Here is a 23141-nt window from a genome sequence, read left to right as displayed (position 1 = left end):
CCAGCCAATTTTTAATACTTTAAAATTTCTGGTGTAGTATTAGAATGCTCTTCCACCCCATCTTAGAATACACCCTTTTCTAAACCAGAGATTAACAGAACCTTTGAAGGCTGCTGGTTGAATTTTCAGTTATTTATTTTGAAAACGAAAGCATGCCTCAAAACACTGTTACTTCAAGAACAGTTATTCAACTCAGCATGCAGTGTAATATGTTGTCATGCCATCCGCTAACTTATAGTTGGGAGAGACTATTTGAATCTTTCTGTCCACAGTTTCAGAGTGCAGAAAATTTCCTTTCCTCAAAACTATTGATAACTGTGCCACCTTTTTCAAGCAGTCAGCTGGATCCATAAAAAAATTCTCAAAATGAGCAATTTTTCAGAAGCATATCTGTCTCCCAGTGAAATGGTTACTCATGCTGATGCAAAGGAGAGTCTGGACTGTACAGGTAAGTGTTGGGAAAGGCTGGCAAACAGCTTGAGATTGAATGCACTTACATGTGTGCAGGTGCAGGCACTGCAGACTGTACTTTCTAAGCAAGTGGACTGGATTACTTTGGGTGGCGCTGCTAAGATTTTTATGTACCATTAATTCTGTTGCTTGTTCTGCATGTTTGTTTAGAAATAAAAGCATTGTTCACATCTAACCTGACCAATACAATAAAAGAATAGACTTGCAGAATGCGTAATACGTTGGTTTTGAACAAAGTCAACGTTGTAAAAACAAAGCTTTAGTCTGTAAATGTATTAAATTGTAATGCTCTTACTATTCATACGATAGAAGAAATGGAAAATACTTCACTTGTTTGTGGAGAAAAAGTACTGTATCCCTACAATTACATCTGTGCCCTAGGACATGGTGTCCTGTTACAGCTAAGCAACATAACTATGTGCTGTTGCTAAAAATGACTGGCTTCTGATTTCCTCACCCCTGACTGCCTGTCCTCACTGCTTTGCAGTGATTCCATGATTGCAGGTGTGACCCTTCACACAGGCTTCTCCATGGCAAGATTAACCCTTTGAACAAGTATTTTTCCACACGGCCCCCTGTAGCACAAGGAAAGGAGCAGGACCACAATCTGAAGATGGACTTACCTCTACAGTGAAGCCGATTTAGCATCAAATTGCATCCTGTTTCGCAAAAGTAAGTCCTCAGATGACGCCCATCCTCTGCCAGGGAGAGTGCAGGAGAGGAGTGGGGACAGTGGACTGGGAGGATGGAGGCGTGAAAAGCAGAGGGAGCTCTAGGATAAGCTTCCTCTTACATTTCCCACAGCCACGAATAGCCTCAACCGCTGTAGTTTCACTAAGTTTTATACGGCAGGCTGGTTTGTTTAACTGAAGTTAGTTTCTTGTTCCTGGGTGAATGCTCAGCTCCGCAGGCAGTTGTGCCAGCTGGAAAAGAGGCAGACAGGGATGCCTCCGTCCCACCATGCTACAGAAGACCCCCTGTCCTGGCAGCGTGATGACTTGAACTTTGTGGGGCAGTGCCCAGCCCCTGCACTTGTAGTATTTTTGGTCAGCCCTGCCATTGTAGTCCTGTTTCTGGGCTATTTTCCTAGTTGTTGCTAAATGGAGTGTTTACTGCTTCCTCCCTCCCCTAACCTCAGTTAAGGTGACTCAAGCCATATTTCATTTGATAAGAAAAGCAGGGTGGGGGGAAAGGCTTCTAAGCTACTTTACTTCAGTTATCACTGAAATCTTGATTGCAGCCTCCTAAAGGCTTGTATTTAAGGCTCCTGAATGAGCATGATGTACCTAGAGGAGATACATCTATGTAGAGAAGTACTTATAGAGGTGAACATTACCAGATGTAAATCAGTGTTCCTAATGCTTGAAACCCTTGGTCAGCAACACTCTTGCAGGGAACTCTCTGGTGCTTCTATCCACCCACAACATTTCTGTGGAGATACTGTAGAGAAAGCTCTGCAGTGACAGTCTGTTGTAGGCTGAGGGTAGGCAGCCTGTTCTGCTTCCCACTATTCAGAAAATCTTTTCCAAATGAGAATACTGCAAATATCAGGATGTCAAAAGCAGAAAATGTCACAGGAAGATGCATTTGAACCGAACTAAAATATTAAAAACGAAGGCTTCTCAAAACACAGCATGTTCCTGGGAACAGGAAAGGTGAGCAGAGGAGCAGGGATGTTGCTGCACCTGGTGACCTTGCCTGCCTTTCGCTTCAGGCAAGTGGCAGCTGGGCAACGAGGTACTCAGCTAATGGCTTGGCTGGTGGCTTACCTGCCTGATTTCAGAGGAAAAGATTCTCTCCACATATGTATTTTCTGATGGAAGGCTGTTGGAATGTGATGTACAGCTAAACAGAAGTGACTGGGAGAACCACTGGGAAAAATGCAAAGAACAGTTCTGTTGCTGGTGTGTTAAGTGTATTACATCTAACTGCAGTGAGATGCTAATGTAATGATTTTGGTCTTAAGAAACTCTAACAAGGAAGATGCATGTAATGGCAGATAGCACAGGAACTGGGGAATATGAAGATACCAGAATAAAGCAAATGGTTTTTAAGACCCTCGGTTTTGCCACTCATACTTCAGAGATTAGCTCAAGGCGTCATGCATCCACCTGTCACTTTAAGTATCAGAGCTGAGCCAAAATGTTAATAGCAAAAATCTATTGCAATCAACAGAAAAGTAAAATAACAAAAAAATTTGGCCATTCTTTCTAGCCATGGGTTTAAAAACTTATTTTTCTACTGGCACAATTATTCTTGGCATTGCTCAGCTTTTTAGTCTCACTGAGTTGCGACATCCCTACTGTGTACTGTTACACGTTCCATTATGTCACCAGCAACTCTTGATTCCAAGGTAATGTTTTAACAGACCAACACTTCCTCCTTACTTCAAAGTTAAACTTTGTCCCACTTTTCTATGCATGATCCTTTTGCACCATTTGTCTCTGACTCAGAGTGCTGCAGGAGCTGCGAGGCTCCAGCCATGCTCCCTTCCCAGCCTCTCCTGCACGCTGCGGCGTTGGCACTTGCCGTTCTTCAGGCCCTGGCCTCCGACACCTTCATCGCAGCCGTCTATGAGCATGCTGTCATCCTGCCAGATGCCACTTACAAGCCTGTTTCTCCTGATGATGCTTTGGCCCTGATGAACAAAAACATGGATGTCTTGGAAGGAGCCATCAAGGAAGCCGCCCAGCAGGTACTAGGTGTATTGTGAGCATTGTTACTGAGTGTTTTCTGCTCCTGATGGCCCTCCTGGGTATCTGTTGATGGGTGAATACTTAACGGAGCCTGTTTTGTCAGGGTGCCCACATCATTGTGACTCCTGAAGATGGCATTTATGGCTGGCGTTTCACAAGAGAAACCATCTACCCCTACCTGGAGGATATCCCTGATCCGTCAGTGAACTGGATTCCCTGCACTGACCCCACAAGGTGATTCCTTCTGCAGTGATTTAGGTGGTTTCAGTCTAGTGTCTCATGGAGTCATGAGCTGCTACTAATAAATGTCTAACAACTGCTAATGCTTTTGACATGAGGGTAAGTTTCAGTTAAAGTTGCAGATCAAGGCAAGTTGCATAATAAAATATATAGCATGTCCATGACTAATTGATGATGGAGCCCACTCTGTTAAATTTTTTTTTTTAATTAAAGAGAAATTCAACCAATATACAGAATTTGGGTTCCTGAATGTAGAGGAGACATCTTTTCTTGCACTTGGAAAAGCTTTGGTGCCAGAATATGCTGCTTCTCATGCTGCTTTCAGTTTTTTTGCTCTGTTTGAACAGAACTGCTTGTAAACTCTTAATACTAGTTTTTATTTGGTTTATGTGTGTTGTTTTGTTTTTTACAAATGCTGTATTCAAACAAAAGCACAGCCAAGAACTAGTTTCTGAGCACCTAGTAACAGAATTGATGAGGTCAGTAGTCAAAGTCCAAACTTTTAATCTTAGTTTTTCACAATTAAGATAAAATCTGAATTGCTATAGTCTCTGTGCTGTGGAACATGATCTGTCATTCAAGCATCATGTTCCAGCAGGGACAAGCTAACCTGAAGTGCTGGACTTTAGATCCATACAGCATGCAATAAGTGCTCAGCCACAGAACTACAGCTGTGGTCGGCCTTTTTCACCACAGCTGCATCTCCTCAGTCATGAGATTCTTAGACCGTGTTATTGTATCAGTGAGGATGTAATTCCTCAATGGTCCTGAGAGGAAGATTCAGAATGCGGAGAAGTGCAGGATGTGTGAGACTTTACTGAGACCTGAGTAGCTAAAATACAGAGACTTTCAGAGTATGTGGGGTGGCAGCATGTCTGAGCAGGTCTTTATTCCAGTTCTTCACACAGTTTTTGTGAAGGTGTTCCGTGTGTGTCTCTCCACTGCTCTAAATCGGGGTTTTCATTAGCAGCTAGTGGGAATATAGTGCCTGCCATCGCAAGCTGGCATGCCCTGTTTCTTGGCACCATGTGCGTGATGGTCCTCCTGTGTGGCCCCTGCACACCTTGCAAAGCCATATACACTGCCGCCTCACACAGGGGATATCTGCTGTCTTTCTGGCCTGGTATGGGTGTGATTCCTCTCCTGCCACTTCCCAGCCCTAGGATTATCTGTTTGCTGCAGAGCACGTTCTCAGAGCCAAGGGTTGCTGGCAGGCAGCCCAGGGGCAGTGTGTCCCTCAGAAGGCTGACGGGAGGGATCCAGGACTTGCCCCAGTGTGCAGGAAGTGGCCTCAGTGTGTCCTACAGCCACTTTGTGTACCTGCCTGCCCTGCCGTGACCGCAGGACGGCACTCCAGTGATCGACACCACTGACAGCACGATTTTTATTAGTCTTTTTCCTTTTTCTTTTCCCTAAAATACATTAGATTTGCCCCAGCACCAGTGCAGGAACGACTCAGCTGCATGGCCAGGAATAACTCCATCTATGTTGTTGCAAACATTGGGGACAAGAAGCCGTGTAACTCCAGCGATCCTCGTTGCCCCAGGGACGGTCGCTATCAATACAACACCAATGTCGTCTTTGACCCAGAGGGGAAACTGGTGGCTCGTTACCACAAGGTAAAGTGACCTTGGAAAGTCAGGAGCTCTTTTTCCACTACTTCCAAAATGTCTCTGTTTGGCAAGAGAATGAAATGCCAGTCATTGTCCTATGGCAGATTTTTGCTTCTGTTTAAAATTTTAAAGAATATCTCTGTTGCTGTGATGTGTTGACTCCAAATTTGCATTTGCTGTCATAGTTCTCGAAACAGACTGGAATAAAAAATGATTCCTAAGGTCCAATTTAGCAGCATATGTTTTTGGTTGACTTCCTCAGTTCATTAACTCCCTGTTACTGGAAACTCTGCTGCTTTAGCAGCTTTAGTTTTCAACTCCAGCTTTTCACCAGACTAAACCTTCATGTTCCAGGATTTAAAAATATTCATCTGCATCTCGTCTTGCATGAATAGTCTGGTTTAAGGAATACAGCCCCCCACTTTTTTTTTTCCCTGATGGTATTTCAGCACAGTTTTTGCATAATGGAAATTATCTGGACAAACCCATGCTGAGTATAAAACAAGATGAGGGCATTGAAACATTTGTATCCAATTAAAGTATATTCTTTCAATTTTATGTACCTACCTGCAAGGTTCATCAAAGTTGTTTGGAGGTCATATGCTGGATAGTATGTTGATGTGGCTAGAATTAAGTCAGTTGTTTATTTAATGCACATTGGCCCCAGTATTTCACCTAGTTCTTCAGAGATTATGCTGAGACTTTTATTTGTGAGCAAACTGGGTGAGCTGGACACCGATACTGGGCAGGCTGGTCCCCTGTGCATCAGCTTGGCGTGGCCCAGTCAGCAAGTTACAAGTTCAGCAAACTTGAACCTACTTTTTGGCTCAGTGACATGTGTTTATTGTCCAGGCCACCTGGAGATTAAAGGACTCTTAGTAAAGGTGAATGTGAAGGAAGAATGAAAATGTTGAAAAGCTGAGAATGTTGCAAACTTGGATTTTTCTGTTGGCTGAGATCATCTGCCTTTTCCCATCAGCACTGCCTTTGTTTTCTTCTCTGCCTTGTGGTCACCCTCTACTTTCTCATGCTTCCTGCTGGTGCTGTGGGCTTCCAGTCCTTCTGTGCATCTCCACACCAAGGTTGCCAGTCCTGTTTCTTGGCACTAGATCCTCCATGCTCCTCTTCATTATTATCTTCTGTGTGTCTTTCGGGTCACCAGAATTAAAAACTAGGTGGGGAGACTGAAGATTATTTTTATGGGAGTTGCAGGTGGATGACACCAACAGACCTGCGGACTGTAGGCAGGAAAGCAGCCAACTTGCTAGAATCATAGAATCATTTCAGTTGGAAGAGACCCTCATGATCATTGAGTCCAACCATAACCTAACCTAACTCTAGCATTAAACCATATCCCTAAGAACCTAGGGCAATATGTGTCTCCCCGTATCTACCTTTTGAGCACTATGGTGGTGTTATAATTTTAGCCTGACTTCCTAGATGTGAAGGCTTTGAACACAGCTTAAAAAACATGTCTTGTCATTCTGAAAAATTTCAGGGAGTTACTCCAGGATATTGCAGTAGGTGCCTTTAACTGGTTTCTCTTTTTTTCCTTCTGCTACAGTATAATCTATTTATGTCAGAAATTCAGTTTAATTACCCGAAAGAGCCAGAAGCCATCACCTTTGAAACTCCTTTTGGGAAGTTTGGCATTTTTACTTGCTTCGACGTCCTTTTCCATGAGCCTGCCGTGGTCCTGGTGAGTGAGTTGCAGGTGGACACGGTGCTTTTCCCAACAGCTTGGATGAACGTCCTGCCCTTTCTGACTGCGGTTGAGTTTCACTCTGCCTGGGCTATGGGCATGGGTGTCAACTTCCTAGCTGCCAATACACACCGCACCAGCATGTCTATGACAGGTAATTAATTCCCACTCTGTCTTCAGAGTCTGTATAACCATGAATCTTTACTTCTTGTTCTGCGAGGTGATTTTGCAGAGGAATATAATGTGTTTATCTGGAAGGTGAAGAGTCTAGTCACCAAATTTTAAACCTGACAAATCTTGTCCCTACTGATGCCACAGAAGGCACAGCAAAACTTGTGGTGTTCTCCCTAGCTTCTTAGAATTTTCCTTTCTTTCTTTTAATGCCTCTAAACGAGTAGTAAGTTACTGTTGCTTCTACCTGAGTAGAAACTCCTGAAACTTAGGCTCTTTTCCTCTCCACCTCTAAGTGTGTGATTGAATGCCAAACTGTAACTGTACTTGTAAACCATGTACATGGCTCCATTTGTTCTGGCCAAATGAAAGGCTTATTTGCAGCTATATTTAACACAGCTGTGGAAACGTGGTAAAAGCAAATTTTCAGACCTGTTGCAGTAGTGCTGCTAAGAAGTCTGCGTTTTCTTTTAAGAGTGCAGCACTGATTTTCTAGATGAAACCACAGTATTGGCTTGGGGTTTCTCATTTGAAGTGCCTGACAGGCTACTGTTTTATGTCCCTTTTATATGGCTCTTTGGCAGTGATGGGTATGACAGATCTTTGATTCCCCTCTGTTACTTGGCACTGTTCAGGTGTGAATTCCCCATATGGGGAGGAATCAGTGTAAACAGGGCTGGACAGTTGCTATCACCTTCTGTGTTCACCAGGATGGGCCTGTGATACTTACCTGTGTTGTGGTTTGGATGGTCTTAATTGCTGGATGGTCATTTTACATCAATTAGCTGAGAATAAAGGAATTCTCAAGGAACTCTGTTGGATACAGGAGAAAAGAGAACTGGGGAGGCCATAAACACAACCATAACATGACATAGCCTGCTTTTGGTTACACTAAGCAGACCTCACCTGGGAAAATAAATGCTATTTTTTGCTAAAGCATGAGCTATATGTACTGAGCTGCTAATGGTCACATTTCGTGAGACTAAAATTTCTGTAATATTTACAAAATTGTGGATAATCTAGCAGTAGAGACAGTTAAAAGGACAATATGAATGTTTTTATTCATTTTGGACTCGCTATTGTGCTTTCTTCAGGGAGCGGTATTTATGCACCAGACAGAGCCAGAAAATACTACTACAATATGAAAACTGAGGATGGTCACCTCCTCATTGCTGAGCTTGATTCACACCCTCACCTTTCTCCTGCCTCCCCACCTGCTGTCAACTGGAGCTCATATGCTTCAAGTGTCAAAAGATTCTCACCAGATGACCATGATTTTGAAGGACTCATCTTCCACGATCGGTTCACTTTCACTGAGCTCACTAAGCCTGAGGGGAATCTCACTGTTTGCCAGAAAGACCTCTGCTGTCACTTGAGCTACAAGATGGCAGGGAAACGAGAAGATGAAGTTTATGTGCTGGGTGCTTTTGATGGGCTTCATGTTGTTGAAGGACAATACTATCTGCAGGTAATGATTCTTTGGAGGGGGTACTTCTTTTGGGAAACTTCTTTGCACAGAGAAACCTTTCAGTTCTGTGGGGAAAAAAGGCAATGACTTTCGTATATTCTGGAGTCCTGGTGTCCTGTTTGTTAGCAATGGGAATTACTTGCTAAAACATCCAAGCTTGCTTACCATTAAATCCAACAAATGCAGTGGAGAGGTCTTGTGTGCCCATTATTTTTTTAGGTGTGTAACACTGGCTAAATTTAGGTCCTCTTTTGTGACCATCTGTAGTAAGTGTTCTGAATCTCCTCTCTAATCTTCATCAAACGTGCTGTTAAAGAATCAGTTGATCATGTCTATCTTTATGAGACGCTCTGATAATTTAGAGTCACAGAGATGTTATTTTTTTGTCATTATTCAAATCATAGCAATGAAGTGTACTGAAATGGCATGTGAATTTGACAGGAAGTGTCCACTCTTCCTCTCTTTTAATCCAATATTTGGGAAAACAGTGAGTTACATCCTGGTTGAATTTTCTTAAAGCCATATTAGAAAACCTTCTTTGCCTTAATAATTAAGTTACTGTGCCAGAAGGCTATTTTTTTTTTTAGTTACTTATTTCTGTCTGTCAACACAGCCTTTGCATATCAGCTGGTACAGACTCCAGGATATGGGGGGAGGTCTTAGTCAGCAAACAGCCCATCTAATACATTTAAGAAGGTAAACTGAACAAATTCAGTTCTTGGTGAGCTCGCTCGGAAAATTTGAGTGATGGTCTGCCAGATGGTCTCTACCAGTACTGAGTTTTCTAGAGAAGACAGGAATTTCTACTCTTCCTTTTTTCCTCAGTATTTTTTTCATTTCCTCAGAACATACAGAGACAAATTTATTCCTTTTATCTCTGCTTATTTGCATTTCAACACAATACCATATTTGCTGATTAATAGAACTTCTGATGTTTGCAAATATAATTCTTCTATTCCCCAATATCTGACACAAATAAAAAGACTCCTCCATCACCTGTCAGCAAAACCAGCCAACATCCTTTGAATCTTCAGAGGAATGCTAGTCCTATTTAATATTTCTTCATGATGTCCATAAACATTTAGCAGCTGGACAATTAATTCTAAGGACAAAAGGAAAACATTGTCATTCCTCCATTCCTCTATGTGCTGTAACTACTAACACAAAACTGTAACAGGGGATGCTAACTTCATCACCTTGACATATATTCACCAGGAGTTGGATGGAGAAAATCAAGTTCAGATTTCCCATGGGCTACCAAGCCATCTAATGAATATTCATTAGCAACGTGTACAAATACCAGTAAGAGGACCTATGTGTGCAGTTGCACAACATACCCATGAGGAGGACTTTGCTTCATTTGCCTAAAATTTCCATTCACAAACTCATCTTACAAAGACCTGTGGGAAAGGAAGCCTTCAAACAAAAGAACTGGCAAGTGGAAGAATTAGTGGAAGTGACAGGATTGGGCTTCAGGGATGCAGTAAGGTGCTCTGGCAGCACTTATGTCAGAAACAGTTGATTTCTAACTACTAAGGCAATGCAGGTCTGGAATACCCCCAGACAGATCAAGGAGTGAAAAAATAAGCTACAACTAACAAGGAGTTGCTTAAAGATTGTGGAAGAGATCCAGTGGCGGTCACCTGCTCTGACACACACTAGCTTTGACAACACAGGGCTTTCCTACGGGGATGCTTCCATCTTGCTAAATATGTTGTTGCCTTCTCTTCCCCGCAGATCTGCACGCTGCTCAAGTGCAAGAGCACAGACCTGAACACGTGCGGGCAGCCGGTGGAGACCGCGCAGACCGAGTTTGAGATGATCTCCCTCAGCGGCACGTTTGGCACCAACTATGTCTTTCCAGAAGTCTTGTACAGCGGGGTGCAGCTGGCCCTGGGGGAGTTTGAGGTAATGGGACACCCTGGAGATATGTCATGCTAGGTTCTCTGTGGGACAGTAACAGAATAAACTGTCTCCAAACAGCCAAAGTGAACTTGCTCATAATGAATAATCAGATCTATTAAATACCTTTTAATGAAGTCATTAGTTTCAGTAAGAGAGATGATCTGACATAGCTTCTTCCTGTTTTGTCACATCTTTCTGAGCTCTCATCATGTTCATATGGGTACTCCTCTAATCATGTCCTTCTCTTGCCTTTTTCAATCAGGTATTGAATGATGGACGCTTTGTAAGTAAGACAAGACCAACAAAACCAATCGTCACTGTGACGCTTTTTGGACGGTGGTACGCAAAGGATCCACAACAACCACCCTTCCCATGATTTTACTATAACTGAAGCTGTACACTGTTAATCTTATGTCTAAATGAGATACAGCATCTTCTACTGAAACAATCCCAATTATGTTTCTTATTTCCAGTTGCACAAGCTTCTTCTCAATGTGCTTTGTTTAGTAATAATGCAGCAATATTATCTGATTGCTACCATTTATTGAGAAGTATCTACTTCTATATCATAAGATTACTAATCTTTTATTAGTCAAAACCAGCAGTTGTGTTTCTCTCTCTGTTTTCTGGATTTTTATTTTTCTAACTCTCAGAAAACCTGTATTGTAGACCAGAGGATGCATTCTTATTAAAATAGAGCATTGCATATTTTATAATTTCAGATTATTATAAGTAAATATAATAGTGAAAGATGTGATTTGTGGGCACTCTGTACAAAAGATCTCAATAATGCTTTGTCTCTGAAATACAACTACTTATGCTGGCATATGCAAGTCAGCTCTTTTACCCCACTTACACATTTTTTTTCCTGTATGTGTTGCTTTGGTTTTATTGCCTTTATGCCATTGGTGCACGCTGGGTGGCACATAGCAGCACGGAATAGTGCATCATGGAGACTGAGCAAGGACTCCAATCAAAGAGCCAACCCTGAAACAAAACCCACTACCACTTCTTGGTCAGAACTCAACATGAATCATCAGTTATTTGAAATCTCTATTGAACCAAAACTTGGAACTGAAGCCCCAAAGTATTCTGCTTGCCAGTTCTGAACAACAGCTTGTCAATACCTGCTGGATGCTATTCGGTGTTGGAACTGCTTGCACCCAGTAAAGAGGTCACCGAACGACCTGGTAACATATAGCAGCTCCTCCCTCCCATCTTCTTTATCTCCTTCTGGTCATATAACACCAACATATGTGAAATAAGCCTTGTCCTTTGGTCCTTCATGATAATGCCAGATAGTGCTGCCCTGCAGATAAATTTGCTCTAGGAGTTAGGGAGTTTAGATTTCTACTTAAGACCAGCTGCTCTGGGTGAGAAGACACTGCTCATATCTTTGCTTCCTCTTATCCCCCAGTGACTTGTGCTTTGTTGCTGCTGCTGGACCCTGGTGACCTTTCTTCAGCATATGAGTGTATAAAGATGTGCATCTTCTGTGGCTGTGTCTTTAAGAACTGTCAGAGACCCCTATTAGTCTAATTTCTCCTTCCTTTTCCTCACACTGGCACTATTCCTGGTCTTAGCATAGTGCTCTCAAGGTCCTCAGTCCTGTGTACTTCTGGAGCTGGTGAGACTTTGGGAGTACAAATACTATCCAAACTCCAGCACTGATTGTCAGTTCTGTGCACCATATGACATTTTCTGTTTTCAAATGTAAATAGGTACTAATAGGTCCTCACACATAGTGTCATGTCTAACATAATGACATGTTTATCAAAAGTCACAGCCAATGTACTCTGACTCACAGAAGCTCAACATCACTGCTGCTAGAGGCACCCTCTCTTAAAAGGTTGTTCACTGTTGGAGTCACTGTCTGACGACAGACTGATGTCAGTCCAGCCAGCGATCATGTGGTGTGATCCTCCTCCCATGGGTAAAAACTCAGCACAGACACTGTACTTGTCCCCTGGGAACCTGGTGGGTGATACCACAACTCTCTTCCAGGGAAAGGATCTGGATTTAACGGAGGCTATGGCACACAAGAAGGTCTCATCTTGCAACGCAGAAGGGATTCAGGGGGAGCGTGTGGCCAGTCTCAGAGCTGAGAGGTGTCTCCTTCAGGTTTGTTCACTGCTGATACCGGTCCTCTGGCTAAAGGAATGTGTGTGCAAGTAGTATGTAATCCCAACCCTGAATATGGTATTTTGAATTCAGGATTTGGTTCAAGGCCATTGAGGTTTGATTTAGGTGTATTTGTATGTTGTGTGTTTTCCTATAGAAGACTGGCATGAGCTGTTATGTCACTAAATTATTTTTATGATTAAGATTGCATAACAAGTATTGTGAAATGCATTGTTGTGTGAAGCAAGTCAAGCATACAAAAAGTTATCCTGTGCAAGTCTACCCATTATCCACATGCCAACTCAGTCTGTATGAAGACAAGGCTGCGTGTAACCACCGATAACAATAAACACTTCTGCAAGGGAAGCGCAGCAAAAAAGTGTTTCATTTACTGACAGCTGAGTCAGAACCGAAGAAGGTAGGCAACTTTGGCAACCAGATACAAGTGATTTTTGTGCATGTGCAGCTTTAGCTTCAAGATTTCCACTGGAGTGATCTGTAGCGGTAAGAAATCAGGTTGCAGTAAGCAAAATTTAGAAATTGTGGCTCCCAATCAGGATGCTCTTCCAAAAAAGACCTTTGGGGACCAGAGATCTTCAGAGCTCAGTTACTGAGCTGTGTGCTGGCAGGTCTCCTCAGACAAACGGCCTGCCTGGCAGCCCCCTGTGATGTGGACCAGCCCCCAAAAGCCCCACAACTCTTAAGTCAGAGCAGCCCTGAGCTGGGGTGGCACAGGTAGTGCCCATGCAGCAGCACCGAGCTCAGGGCTGGCCTCCTGCAGCCCTGCCTGCAACCCGCACTCTTGAGTTTGGCCAGGAATGTGTCTGTGCTGGTCTTTCCTGAGATTTCCCAAACTCTGGCTTGTTTTCCTGCTATGACCCAGGCTTGCCTTGAACTGCGTTACTATAGCAATGCCATGCCTGAATAGTTTGTAAATCTGGCAAGCGAGGTGTTTCTTCAGCTGCTTCTCAGTCAGTGGTGTAAGGCAGAATTGCTCAATGCTGGCAGCTCCCTTGCTTTTTTTGTTGTGAGACTTTCCAGGCAGGGTGGTTGCATCTCCTGGTGTCGGCTTTCTGATACTCTGGGGAATTCCCAGGTTTTGTGCAAGACTGTCCATTATAAAGGCCTCTGTCTTTGCTTGCCCCCATCTTCCTCTTGGGTGACATCCAGACACCAGACATGGGGCTTCCGAAAGCTTGTGCCTCTGCTGTGCTCTTGGCGCTGTGTGCTCTGGGGGCCTGTGCCCTGGACAGCTGCATTGCAACCATCTGCAAACACAACGTGGTCTTGTCCGAGGACACTGAAGTGCCAGTTTCTCCTGAGGAGGCCTTGGTGTTGACGGACAAAAATAAGACTTCAGAGTGAAGAGGAAGATGTCGGGATGAGGAATATTTTCCTTGGTTTCTTGCTGAGTGCTAAATGATTAGCCAGTTTGTATTCCTTTACCCTCACAGACATACTATAATTTCTAGCAAAGATTTTTTTATGAAGCACCTGAAACTACAGTAGTAATGTTCTATTTCCAAAATAATATACAAAACTTGCTTTCCATGAGAAAAAAATGGCATTGTATGATTAATTTTAAATGGCTTATGGTGCAAAAAATGCCTTTTGTAACAAAAATAGTAAAAAAAAAAAAATCATCTGTTTTGTTTAATTCTTTCTCGCAAAACAAGCAAGTATGTTAGCTCTAGGCAGAGAGATCAGCGCCCTTCAAGGGTTGGTTTATATTGCAGTGTGAGCCCGGGAGGAAAGATACTCCCAGGGCACCTGTTACAATTGTAATAAACCATTGGCCAAAGACAAGAGGCATCGCAGGACCACGTGTCTCATGAGCGTACATGAGTCAGCTACGCTCAGAAGCATGGGGGCTGTACCTTATGTGGGTGCTCTGCCTTCAGCACTGGCTGAATTTTTAACTGATGGCAGCCATGTGCAGTAAGGTTATATGGAGTAGTATGCCCTAACCAGAGGAGTCTGGGCTTGCCCCGGGATGGGTTTGTACGCCTGGAGGGGGATGTAAAAACGGAGTGTGCAAATGTTCCTTAGACAGAGCCCCTCATAGATCAGCGTGCCTTCAGACGTGCCCTCTTAGCCTTTTGTTCACCTTTTATTTACAGCATTTCAAATTGGAAATGAGATTCACTTCCTAGGAATGTTTCTTTTTCTTCTTACTGTAACTAAATGTCCTGATTGTTGGCAGCACTATATTGTACCTTCTCAGATTACTCAACGGAAGGTTATTTCCAAAGCAAACTTATTAGTCTTTGCTCCTCCTCTTTCTATCTGGTTTATATTCCCCCTGCCTGATCCAGGAGCTGCGAGGCTCCAGCCATGCTCCCTTCCCAGCCTCTCCTGCACGCTGCGGCGTTGGCACTTGCCGTTCTTCAGGCCCTGGCCTCCGACACCTTCATCGCAGCCGTCTATGAGCATGCTGTCATCCTGCCAGATCCCACGGATGAGCCCGTTTCTCCTGATGATGCTTTGGCCCTGATGAACAAAAACATGGATGTCTTGGAAGGAGCCATCAAGGAAGCCGCCCAGCAGGTACTAGGTGTATTGTGAGCATTGTTACTGAGTGTTTTCTGCTCCTGATGGCCCTCCTGGGTATCTGTTGATGGGTGAATACTTAACGGAGCCTGTTTTGTCAGGGTGCCCGCATCATTGTGACTCCTGAAGATGGCATTTATGGCTGGCGTTTCACAAGAGAAACCATCTACCCCTACCTGGAGGATATCCCTGATCCGTCAGTGAACTGGATTCCCTGCACCGACCCCACAAGGTGATTCCTTCTGCAGTGATTTAGATGGTTTCAGTCTAGTGTCTCATGGAGTCATGAGCTGCTACTAATAAATGTCTAACAACTGCAGATTTTTTTTCATCTTTTAAAAATCCCAAGTAGCATAGAAATGAAATGCATCAAAAAGAACTCTTAATTAAATGGTAATGGGAATACGCAAGGTAAAAAGCATTGAGATAGTCTCATTTTTCCAAAATGCAAAAGGAGGAAAATGAGGAAATTCTAGACAAAATAATTATTTTTAAAACACGTAAAACTTTGTCACTTCAAATCTATTGTGAAAATCTTCTGTAACTTACTTTATTATCATGTCAGATGCATAGATTAGATAAGGTGATTCAGTCCTCAGCTCATGTGGCTGGGTGTTTTCTAAATGAAATGGTACAAAATATTTCTCTAGATCTGAAAGAAGTACCTTTTAGAAATCCAGCCACTTGCACAGTCTGCTGCATTACACAGGGCTGCTCTGAATGTGTGTCAGCAGGGGATACCAAGAGGACCAAGTTCCTCTTTAAGCTAAACTTTCATGATTTTTTCTTTTGAAGATTTATGAAGATAGATTTCAGGAGTTCTCAGCTCTGAAAATGCTGTGGCCACTTTTTACTAAAGGCTTATGAGCAGATTCCTTAAACAGGGTGAAGAGTCTTAAAAAGGTCTTTTGAAATCAAGGCTTAGATGTACCTGAAAATATTTTTTTTTTGAAGTTATTTCAAGTTTATGTCTGTGTACTGATTTATTGTCTCCCTTGTTTTCTGATACTGTCCATGTGTTTGTATGTGTGTTAGCTGGGAATTATATCCACAGAGAAAATAAAATTTTTAAGGGTACAAGAAAGAAGAATGCAGGGATACCATTTTTTAAAGCTAAAAGAGACTGGCAGTTTGAAACGATTCTATGAACAGAGAAGAAAATGAACAGAAACTATGATTTGATCTATCTATCCCTTTTTCTGCACCTAGGGATATGCAGTTAGTGCAATAGTAATTCTGAATGCATTTTGTCCACATCTGAACTTAAACTCATAAAATTTTTTCCTTTTTCTTTTTTGTTTTTTCTTTTTTTCTCTTTACTTTTTTCCTTTTCTTGTGATTTCACAAAAAACGCTTTAGATTTGCCCCAGCACCAGTGCAGGAGCGACTCAGCTGCATGGCCAAGAATAACTCCATCTATGTTGTTGCAAACATTGGGGACAAGAAGCTGTGTAACTCCAGTGATCCCAGCTGCCCCAGTGATGGTCACTATCAGTACAACACCGATGTCGTCTTTGACCCAGAGGGGAAACTGGTGGCTCGTTACCACAAGGTAAGGAAGCACTTCAACATCACCCTGTCATTGATTATGAGTATATTTTTCATCTTACTGACACCAATTCAGTTAGTTTATACAATAATTTTACAATATTATAAAGTGACAGCCAATCCAGGATGATCTGATGCAAGGATCTGATGGCCAGAAGGAAAAGCAGGCAAGTGCTTGATCGATCAGGCATTATTCCCAGGAGCACCGCAGCTGCAGAGACCATGTCGGATACCAAAGAGCCAAGGGCTACATTTATGGCAGTAAATGGGAAAGAAGCAGTGACAGAATTTTCCCTACTCGGTATATGTTAGCTGGTCCTTGGCGCAGTTTTAGCCAAGCCAGATAATGCTTTTGCAGGTGATATCTTGGCAGATTTTAGCAGTTACTACTGGCTGGGCGTTGCTGCCAGGAGGCAGCTGGGGCACAGCCACCTCATTTTGCATGGGAAGAGGGTTGGCTGGATAGATGCAAGCCTGCTGTGCCAGCCAGCTTGGGTGTCTCAGTCCCCAGCTTTGCTTTAAAGCCTACCTCAGACACAAAAAGTAGCTGTTTATAATTTTGCCTTATTTTTAGTTTCTAATATGCCATTTTCTTAACCTGCAGTACAACCTGTTTAGAGGAGAAACTCAGTTTAATTACCCGAAAGAGCCGGAAGCCGTCACCTTTGAAACCCGTTTTGGGAAGTTCGGCATTTTCACGTGCTTTGACATCCTTTTCCATGAGCCTGCCGTGGTCCTGGTGAGCGAGTTGCAGGTGGACACGGTGCTTTTCCCAACAGCTTGGATGAACGTCCTGCCCTTTCTGACTGCGGTTGAGTTTCACTCTGCCTGGGCTATGGGCATGGGTGTCAATTTGCTTTCAGCAAATACTCACAATATCAACATGTCAATGACGGGTGAGTTGCATTTGGGAAAACAGATATTGTCTTCAGAGTACTGGTTTCAGAAGCAGGCAGAAATGTTTTGCAAATAGTGAAGTGTCTGTAAAACAGTGCTTCAATTAGGCTAAAAATCTTCTTGATGATGTATTGAATGTAGTGAATAGCTTCAAGCAAGAAAGTATTGAATGTTCTGGAAGAGGTAAAATCTAGAAGTCCATGACATTAGATTTTGATAATTTAAAAGTGAAATTTTATTTCAAAAATAGCACAAAGTTTCACCTAAATTTTCAACCTCTCATTTAGAAGCAACATTTTTTGTTTAAAATTCAATCAGCAGTTAGATGGAGAAAAAAATGTTTTAAACAGAACTTAATAACATAAAACCAAAAGGAACATTCCTCTTGTGTATTGAATAAAATGTTTTCAGATTTCTGTGGCTGCTGAAGAATTAGAGAATTTTTAAAAAATCTGAATAGATATTTCCTGTCTGTGGTGTGGGGTTTGTTTGCTTGTTTTGCTTTTTGTTTGTCTGTTTTTCTGTAAACTGAGAAAACATTTATGTAGCTGCATCTATAACTCTTCGCTAAAGCTGAAGGGAAAGCCACGAAGGAACATTTTTGCCTGCCCTAAATAGACTGAGCTGAATTTAGGCCACAGGCCCTGGGTTTCCTTCTGTGAAATGTAATTACCCTCATAGTTTCCTCCTTTGGCAAATATGCCACTCTTAGAGCTCTGATTTACATTTAAATGAACCCAAGTTCTTAAATAAAAACCAATAGTTGAATGTCAAATTGCCATTTTAGGCTCAGAAGTTTAGGTAAATTTTTCACACTGTGATGGGTATTTTGGTGGTTCTGCACTTCAGAATTCTCCCAAAATTCTCCATAATGTGTTGACTGAAAATAGCTGGCTGACAGGTGTCTGGGGATGTCCTCCGCAGGCAGTGGGCTGTTCACACCAGAAGGACCTGCCGCCTACCATTACGACGGTGGGACGGAGGAAGGACGTCTCCTGATGGCAGAGCTGAGCGCACGCCCCCGTCTTTCCCCCACCTACCCCCCTGCTGTCAACTGGAGCTCGTATGCCACAAGCATCAAGAAATTTCCAGGAGAAAATGAGACTTTTTCAGGAGCTGTCCGGCGGGACATATTCACTTTCAGTGAACTCAGGCACGAAGCTGGAAATTACACAGTTTGTCAAGGAGACCTCTGCTGTCATTTGATCTATCAGATGTCAAATAAGAGCAAAGATGAAGTTTATGTCCTGGGTGCATTTGATGGGCTTCACGGTTCTCTCATAAAATACCATTGGCAGGTAATTGATTTTGTAGGGTTGAGTGTGGGTTGTATATTTCTACATCCCAGCCATTCCAAAACACTCATCCATTCCTGCATCGTGAAAACCTTTTTTGCTGTCAAGTCCAGCTCTTGATTGTTGAAAGCTTAGCAGTATTTTGCCTTTCTGTGTCCTCCTCCCCGCAGATCTGCACGCTGCTCAAGTGTAAGAGCACAGACCTGAACACGTGCGGGCAGCCGGTTGAGACCGCGCAGACCAAGTTTGAGATGTTCTCCCTCAGCGGCACGTTTGGCACCAACTATGTCTTTCCAGAAGTCTTGTACAGTGGGGTGCAGCTGGCCCCCGGGGAGTTTGAGGTAATGGGACACACTGGAGCTGTTTGACACAAGGTTTTCCAAGAGGTGGCAGTGGAAATTGATATGGCAGCAAAGTCCCATCCGAGAAACTCTTTCTTTGGTTCTGCAGACTGTAATTCAAGAGGACATTTAAATTGATTAATTAGTTTAATCCTTACTGATAAAAACATACAAATGCTAAGGCCAAGAGTATCTTCAGTGTTTTCTTTAGCAAATAAGCCTTCGTACTTCAGGTCCCAAATGTATAAATGGCAGCTTTCAAGGAGATAATTTCTACAGGTTTCTACTGATGGGCATTTTAGGAAACAAAGAAATCAAATACTCTGATAAATTGTCCAAGTTAGAAAAAATATTAATGATTATCATGCATAATAGCAGAGATCCGGTGCTGTTAAACATGTTAAAAGGGATTTTTTGAGGGGCTCATAGTGGTGGGTTTTTTAAAAATCATATATTTTTGCCAGAACGTGTTTTCATTCATAAGCCTTGGATTACATTTATGGAAGAGGCTAGATGAAATCTTAATTGATTTGGAAGAGCTATTTGATAGCTTACAGGAGATGATGAAGACAGTGAAAAAGACTGGAAAATTTTAGAGGAAACAAGGGAAATTTATTTATAAGGTAGAGAATGGAAAAGCATTGCCCATCCTGCATATTTGTTTTGAATGGGACTTCTGTAAAAACATAGACATCAAAGGATTTATTGGTATGCTACAATATGATCATGGCCTAATTAAAAAGAAAATGTATTTTCTTAACAAATACATCTTTATTGTTTGTAACAGAGGCTCTTAAAAAGTTGCAGATGTTCACAGTCTATGAACAACAGTGATTTCAAATTGATCTGTAAAAAGTAACTAAGAAAAGCAAAATATGGCCAGTAACTTGAAATTCTCAACTTCAATCTGGAGATTGTTTTGGGGTCTACAAATCAAAAAATATTTCAAATTACTGTCCTAGACACATATATAACTTTTGCCGCCATGTATGAGTAACTAATGAGAAAGTAACAAATCAGTTATTCTTGCTCTCACCTTCTTATGAGGTGAAGAAAGTGATCTTTTTTTTCCTGAAGATGGAGTTGAAGGAAATTTTAAAGACTTCCAGGTCCACGGAAATGTGGGAAAGCTATGGCAGAGCCAGAGAGAATTCTGTTTGGTTTTGGTTTTGGTTTTTTTTTTTCATTCTCATGATTGCATTTTAAAAGTGCTGCATCAAAATATTCAACATCTAAGGCCTATTCTTCCTGTACCATGCAACATTGCTACTCTGTTAGTGGACTATGAGTATCATTCTTTCTCTTTTCAACTAGGTGCTACGTGACGGACGTTTGAAAAGTAAACATGGCACATCAAAACCACTTGTAACAGCAACGCTTTTTGGAAGGCTTTATGAAAAGGACCCGCCACATCCGTTGCGAACCTCCCCATAACGTCACTCCTCAGCTGTTACACAGTCGCCACAGACAGGATGGGAATTTCCCACAGTGATCCATCTCCTTGAGAGCCGTGGCAGTTATCCTGTATCATTCCTGTTCTGCGATCTTGCTCAGCAGCAGCAGTAGTTGAGTTTATTTAGAAGAAAGCAGTGTGATCACTCTGTTGTGTACCTAGATATAGGTATATTTTTTTAATAATGCTTGAGCCAGTGCAACTATTTTTTTAGTTTGGATGCTCTGTCACATGAAATCTTTAATTAGAAATTATTGTTTTCCCAAAGATATAATGTAGATTGTCAGGATGACACTAGAAAAAAGACCAATACTGAGATTTGTGAAATGTGAAGTTTGCTAATTTGCTGCAGAACAAATCTTTGCCAAGGAAGCCTTTTTTGTCCCTTTTGCCTCTTCCTGGTTTTTAGACTGTATAAGCACTAAGTACCCATGTTTCTCAGTCTTACACACCGATCAATAAGGCCTTCCTAATGCTCAATGGGCTTTAGTCCCATTCCGACCAAGGGACTTGAAATGAAAAACAGATTTGAAATGGTTTTAGGTGCAACCTTAGAGAGAGAAAGTCATCCCCTACAATCCGCCCACTTGCTGAGTCTGGCTGAGCTCCGTACGGCATGTTCAGTTCTGCAATCTCTCTGAGTTCACACCACTTTGTGCATGGCAGATGCTTGCTGGCTCCAATGCATTTCAGATCAGACTTACTGTGTAAACGTAGTATGCCAGCACCTTCTCCTGGGCATTTGGAAAATTTCTTCAAGACTGTGAAAACATAGGAAGTAGGCGATGTTTTAGTACCTGAAACATATTTTACCATGTAGTGTAAGAAATGGGCATTATCTGGGACTTCTAGCAATGGTATGTAAAACTTGGCAGTCATGGGCCTGAATTCTTTTTGTCATGTTCTGCAGCAAACAGACCTCATTTGCACCACATATGCCTTGGACTGGTCACTGCACCAATGCTTATCTCATGGTCTTTTATATCTACTGCCCTTCACATCACTGGCTTACAGCCTGCACCATGCGTAGCACTGAGCCGCCCAAAATGCAGCCCCTGAGAAGTGTGCTGTGGTTTCTCACACCATGCACACCAACAAATGTTATCCAGAAGTTGTTGAAATCACATGATTTCTGTTTTGCCACGTGCTCCGCTTCTCAGCACACAACTTCGGATGTTCCTTCCAGGACTTGTTTCATCCTGGAAATAAAACAGGTGAGCTTGTACTCAGGGGAGGGACTGTACTGCTTGGGAACAGTTATTTGAGACAGGCAGGGCCTCTAGGTCATGCTTGCTGGTGGCTTGTTCTGCACTTCACCCTTTTTGCACCTGGCTTGTGGTTGGAAGCCAGACTAGCCTTTCATCAAACAGAGGAGGTTTTAGTCAAGAGCAATTATGGCTGACCTGTGGCAGTACTAATCCCACGTGACTGCTGGGTGTATATTGGGTATGGGGTCCAGAATTTCAGATGGCCATGCTGAAGGGTGGGAGATGATCCCCACTCCCCAAGCCGGTTGTACTCCAGGAGCTCTTTGTCACACACGTGAGGAGCAAGAGTTTGGGAAAGGCAAATGAGGCTGAGCATGATGGGTATGACAGTCTGCAGTGTCAGCCCATTGACCAGTCAGGTCTGTTGGTTTGCACTGGGGTTGGCACAGTCAGACACGTATGGTGGAAAGTGTCTCTGCAGCAGAGCAGGAAGGAGGAGCTTAGCCCTGGGGATAGTCCCTGTGATGGTGCTTCCCCATCCATCCTCAGTGCTGCTCACTCAGCTGTCTGCCCTAGGAGACATCAAGAAAGGCGAGAGCTACCCTGACATGTAAATTCCAGTACTGAGAAAGATCCTAAAAAGGTTTTCAACTTGAAAACGTGATTCTCCCTGCTAGTGTTGCATCCTGCTTTTTCCACTCTCTGCCTCAGAGGTACCTTTGATACCTGTCTGTTCCAGTCACGGTCACTCCTTGAGCTAGCTTAGGCCACGGTTCCAGCAGGGGTAGGGCTGGAAGAAAGAGGGAGCCCTAGTGTGGGGGATGGCCACTGCCTCCTGCAGCCCTCTGACCACACAGGAGTTGCAAGAGCTGCGAACTCGGACTTGGACCCAGCACTGCACCTCCTCGCACGCCCTGTCGCTCACCTCCGTAGCACTTTCTGTTATATATATATATATTTTTTTTTTTTCTGTTCTTGTAGAAAGAATAACTTTCTGTTATTCTGCCCATTCTAGACCTCCTTGCATCCATTCATAGATTAGGCCTAATGTTAGCAGTAAAATGAGGGTGGCGGCTCAGGTGAGCGTAGTAGTGGGGGATGGAAGTTGGCTGGCTCATGGGAGAGGAAGAAGGAGAGCGATTTCTAGGTCGAAGAGGAGGAATAGGATTGCTACTAAGGAAGAATCGGATTGAGAAAGGAAGTCGGGCGGACCCAAGCGTGTCGAAGCCACATTCGTATGGGGATAGTTTTTCTGAATCCGGGTTTGTTTGAGCAAGTCAGAAGTTTAGTGCGGTTAAGAGGGTACATAGGATTAAGGATAAGATAAGTATGAATGTAATTATGTTGATTGCTCTTCTCTGGGATTACACCAGATTTTAAGGATTGGAAGTCGATTGTAATTAATATACTAGAAGAGCAGGAACCTCATCAGTAGATGGTTATGTAGAGGAATAATCAGATG

The 23141-nt window shown here is 42.8% G+C and overlaps 2 protein-coding genes across 3 annotated transcripts; both read left to right on the top strand.

Moving 5' to 3' along the window:
* Window positions 1–337: 337 nt before the first annotated feature.
* LOC135986432 (pantetheinase-like) lies at window positions 338–12744 on the top strand. 2 transcript variants are annotated; one of them, XM_065630357.1, is made up of 10 exons: window positions 338–448; window positions 959–1143; window positions 2925–3166; window positions 3271–3401; window positions 4834–5026; window positions 6585–6876; window positions 7988–8361; window positions 10099–10269; window positions 10529–10605; window positions 12271–12744. In XM_065630357.1, the coding sequence occupies exons 3-10, from the start codon at window positions 2954–2956 to the stop codon at window positions 12287–12289; spliced, it is 1470 nt and encodes a 489-aa protein (XP_065486429.1). In that variant the 5' UTR covers window positions 338–448; window positions 959–1143; window positions 2925–2953; the 3' UTR covers window positions 12290–12744. The 2 variants fall into 2 exon arrangements, with proteins under 2 accessions (XP_065486429.1, XP_065486428.1); XM_065630356.1 differs by lacking the exon at window positions 12271–12744 and having other exon boundaries at window positions 10529–11857.
* Window positions 12305–22346, top strand: LOC135986431 (pantetheine hydrolase VNN2-like). Its single transcript, XM_065630355.1, has 8 exons — window positions 12305–12387; window positions 14703–14934; window positions 15039–15169; window positions 16297–16489; window positions 17090–17381; window positions 18307–18680; window positions 18848–19018; window positions 20333–22346. The coding sequence occupies exons 2-8, from the start codon at window positions 14722–14724 to the stop codon at window positions 20450–20452; spliced, it is 1494 nt and encodes a 497-aa protein (XP_065486427.1). The 5' UTR covers window positions 12305–12387; window positions 14703–14721; the 3' UTR covers window positions 20453–22346.
* The last annotated feature ends 795 nt before the right edge of the window (window positions 22347–23141 follow it).

The sequence above is a fragment of the Caloenas nicobarica genome, chromosome 3, assembly GCF_036013445.1.
Source record: "Caloenas nicobarica isolate bCalNic1 chromosome 3, bCalNic1.hap1, whole genome shotgun sequence".
NCBI lineage: Eukaryota > Metazoa > Chordata > Aves > Columbiformes > Columbidae > Caloenas > Caloenas nicobarica.
Note: the sequence above shows the minus strand (reverse complement) of the source record. Positions and strands in the feature narration are given on the sequence as shown.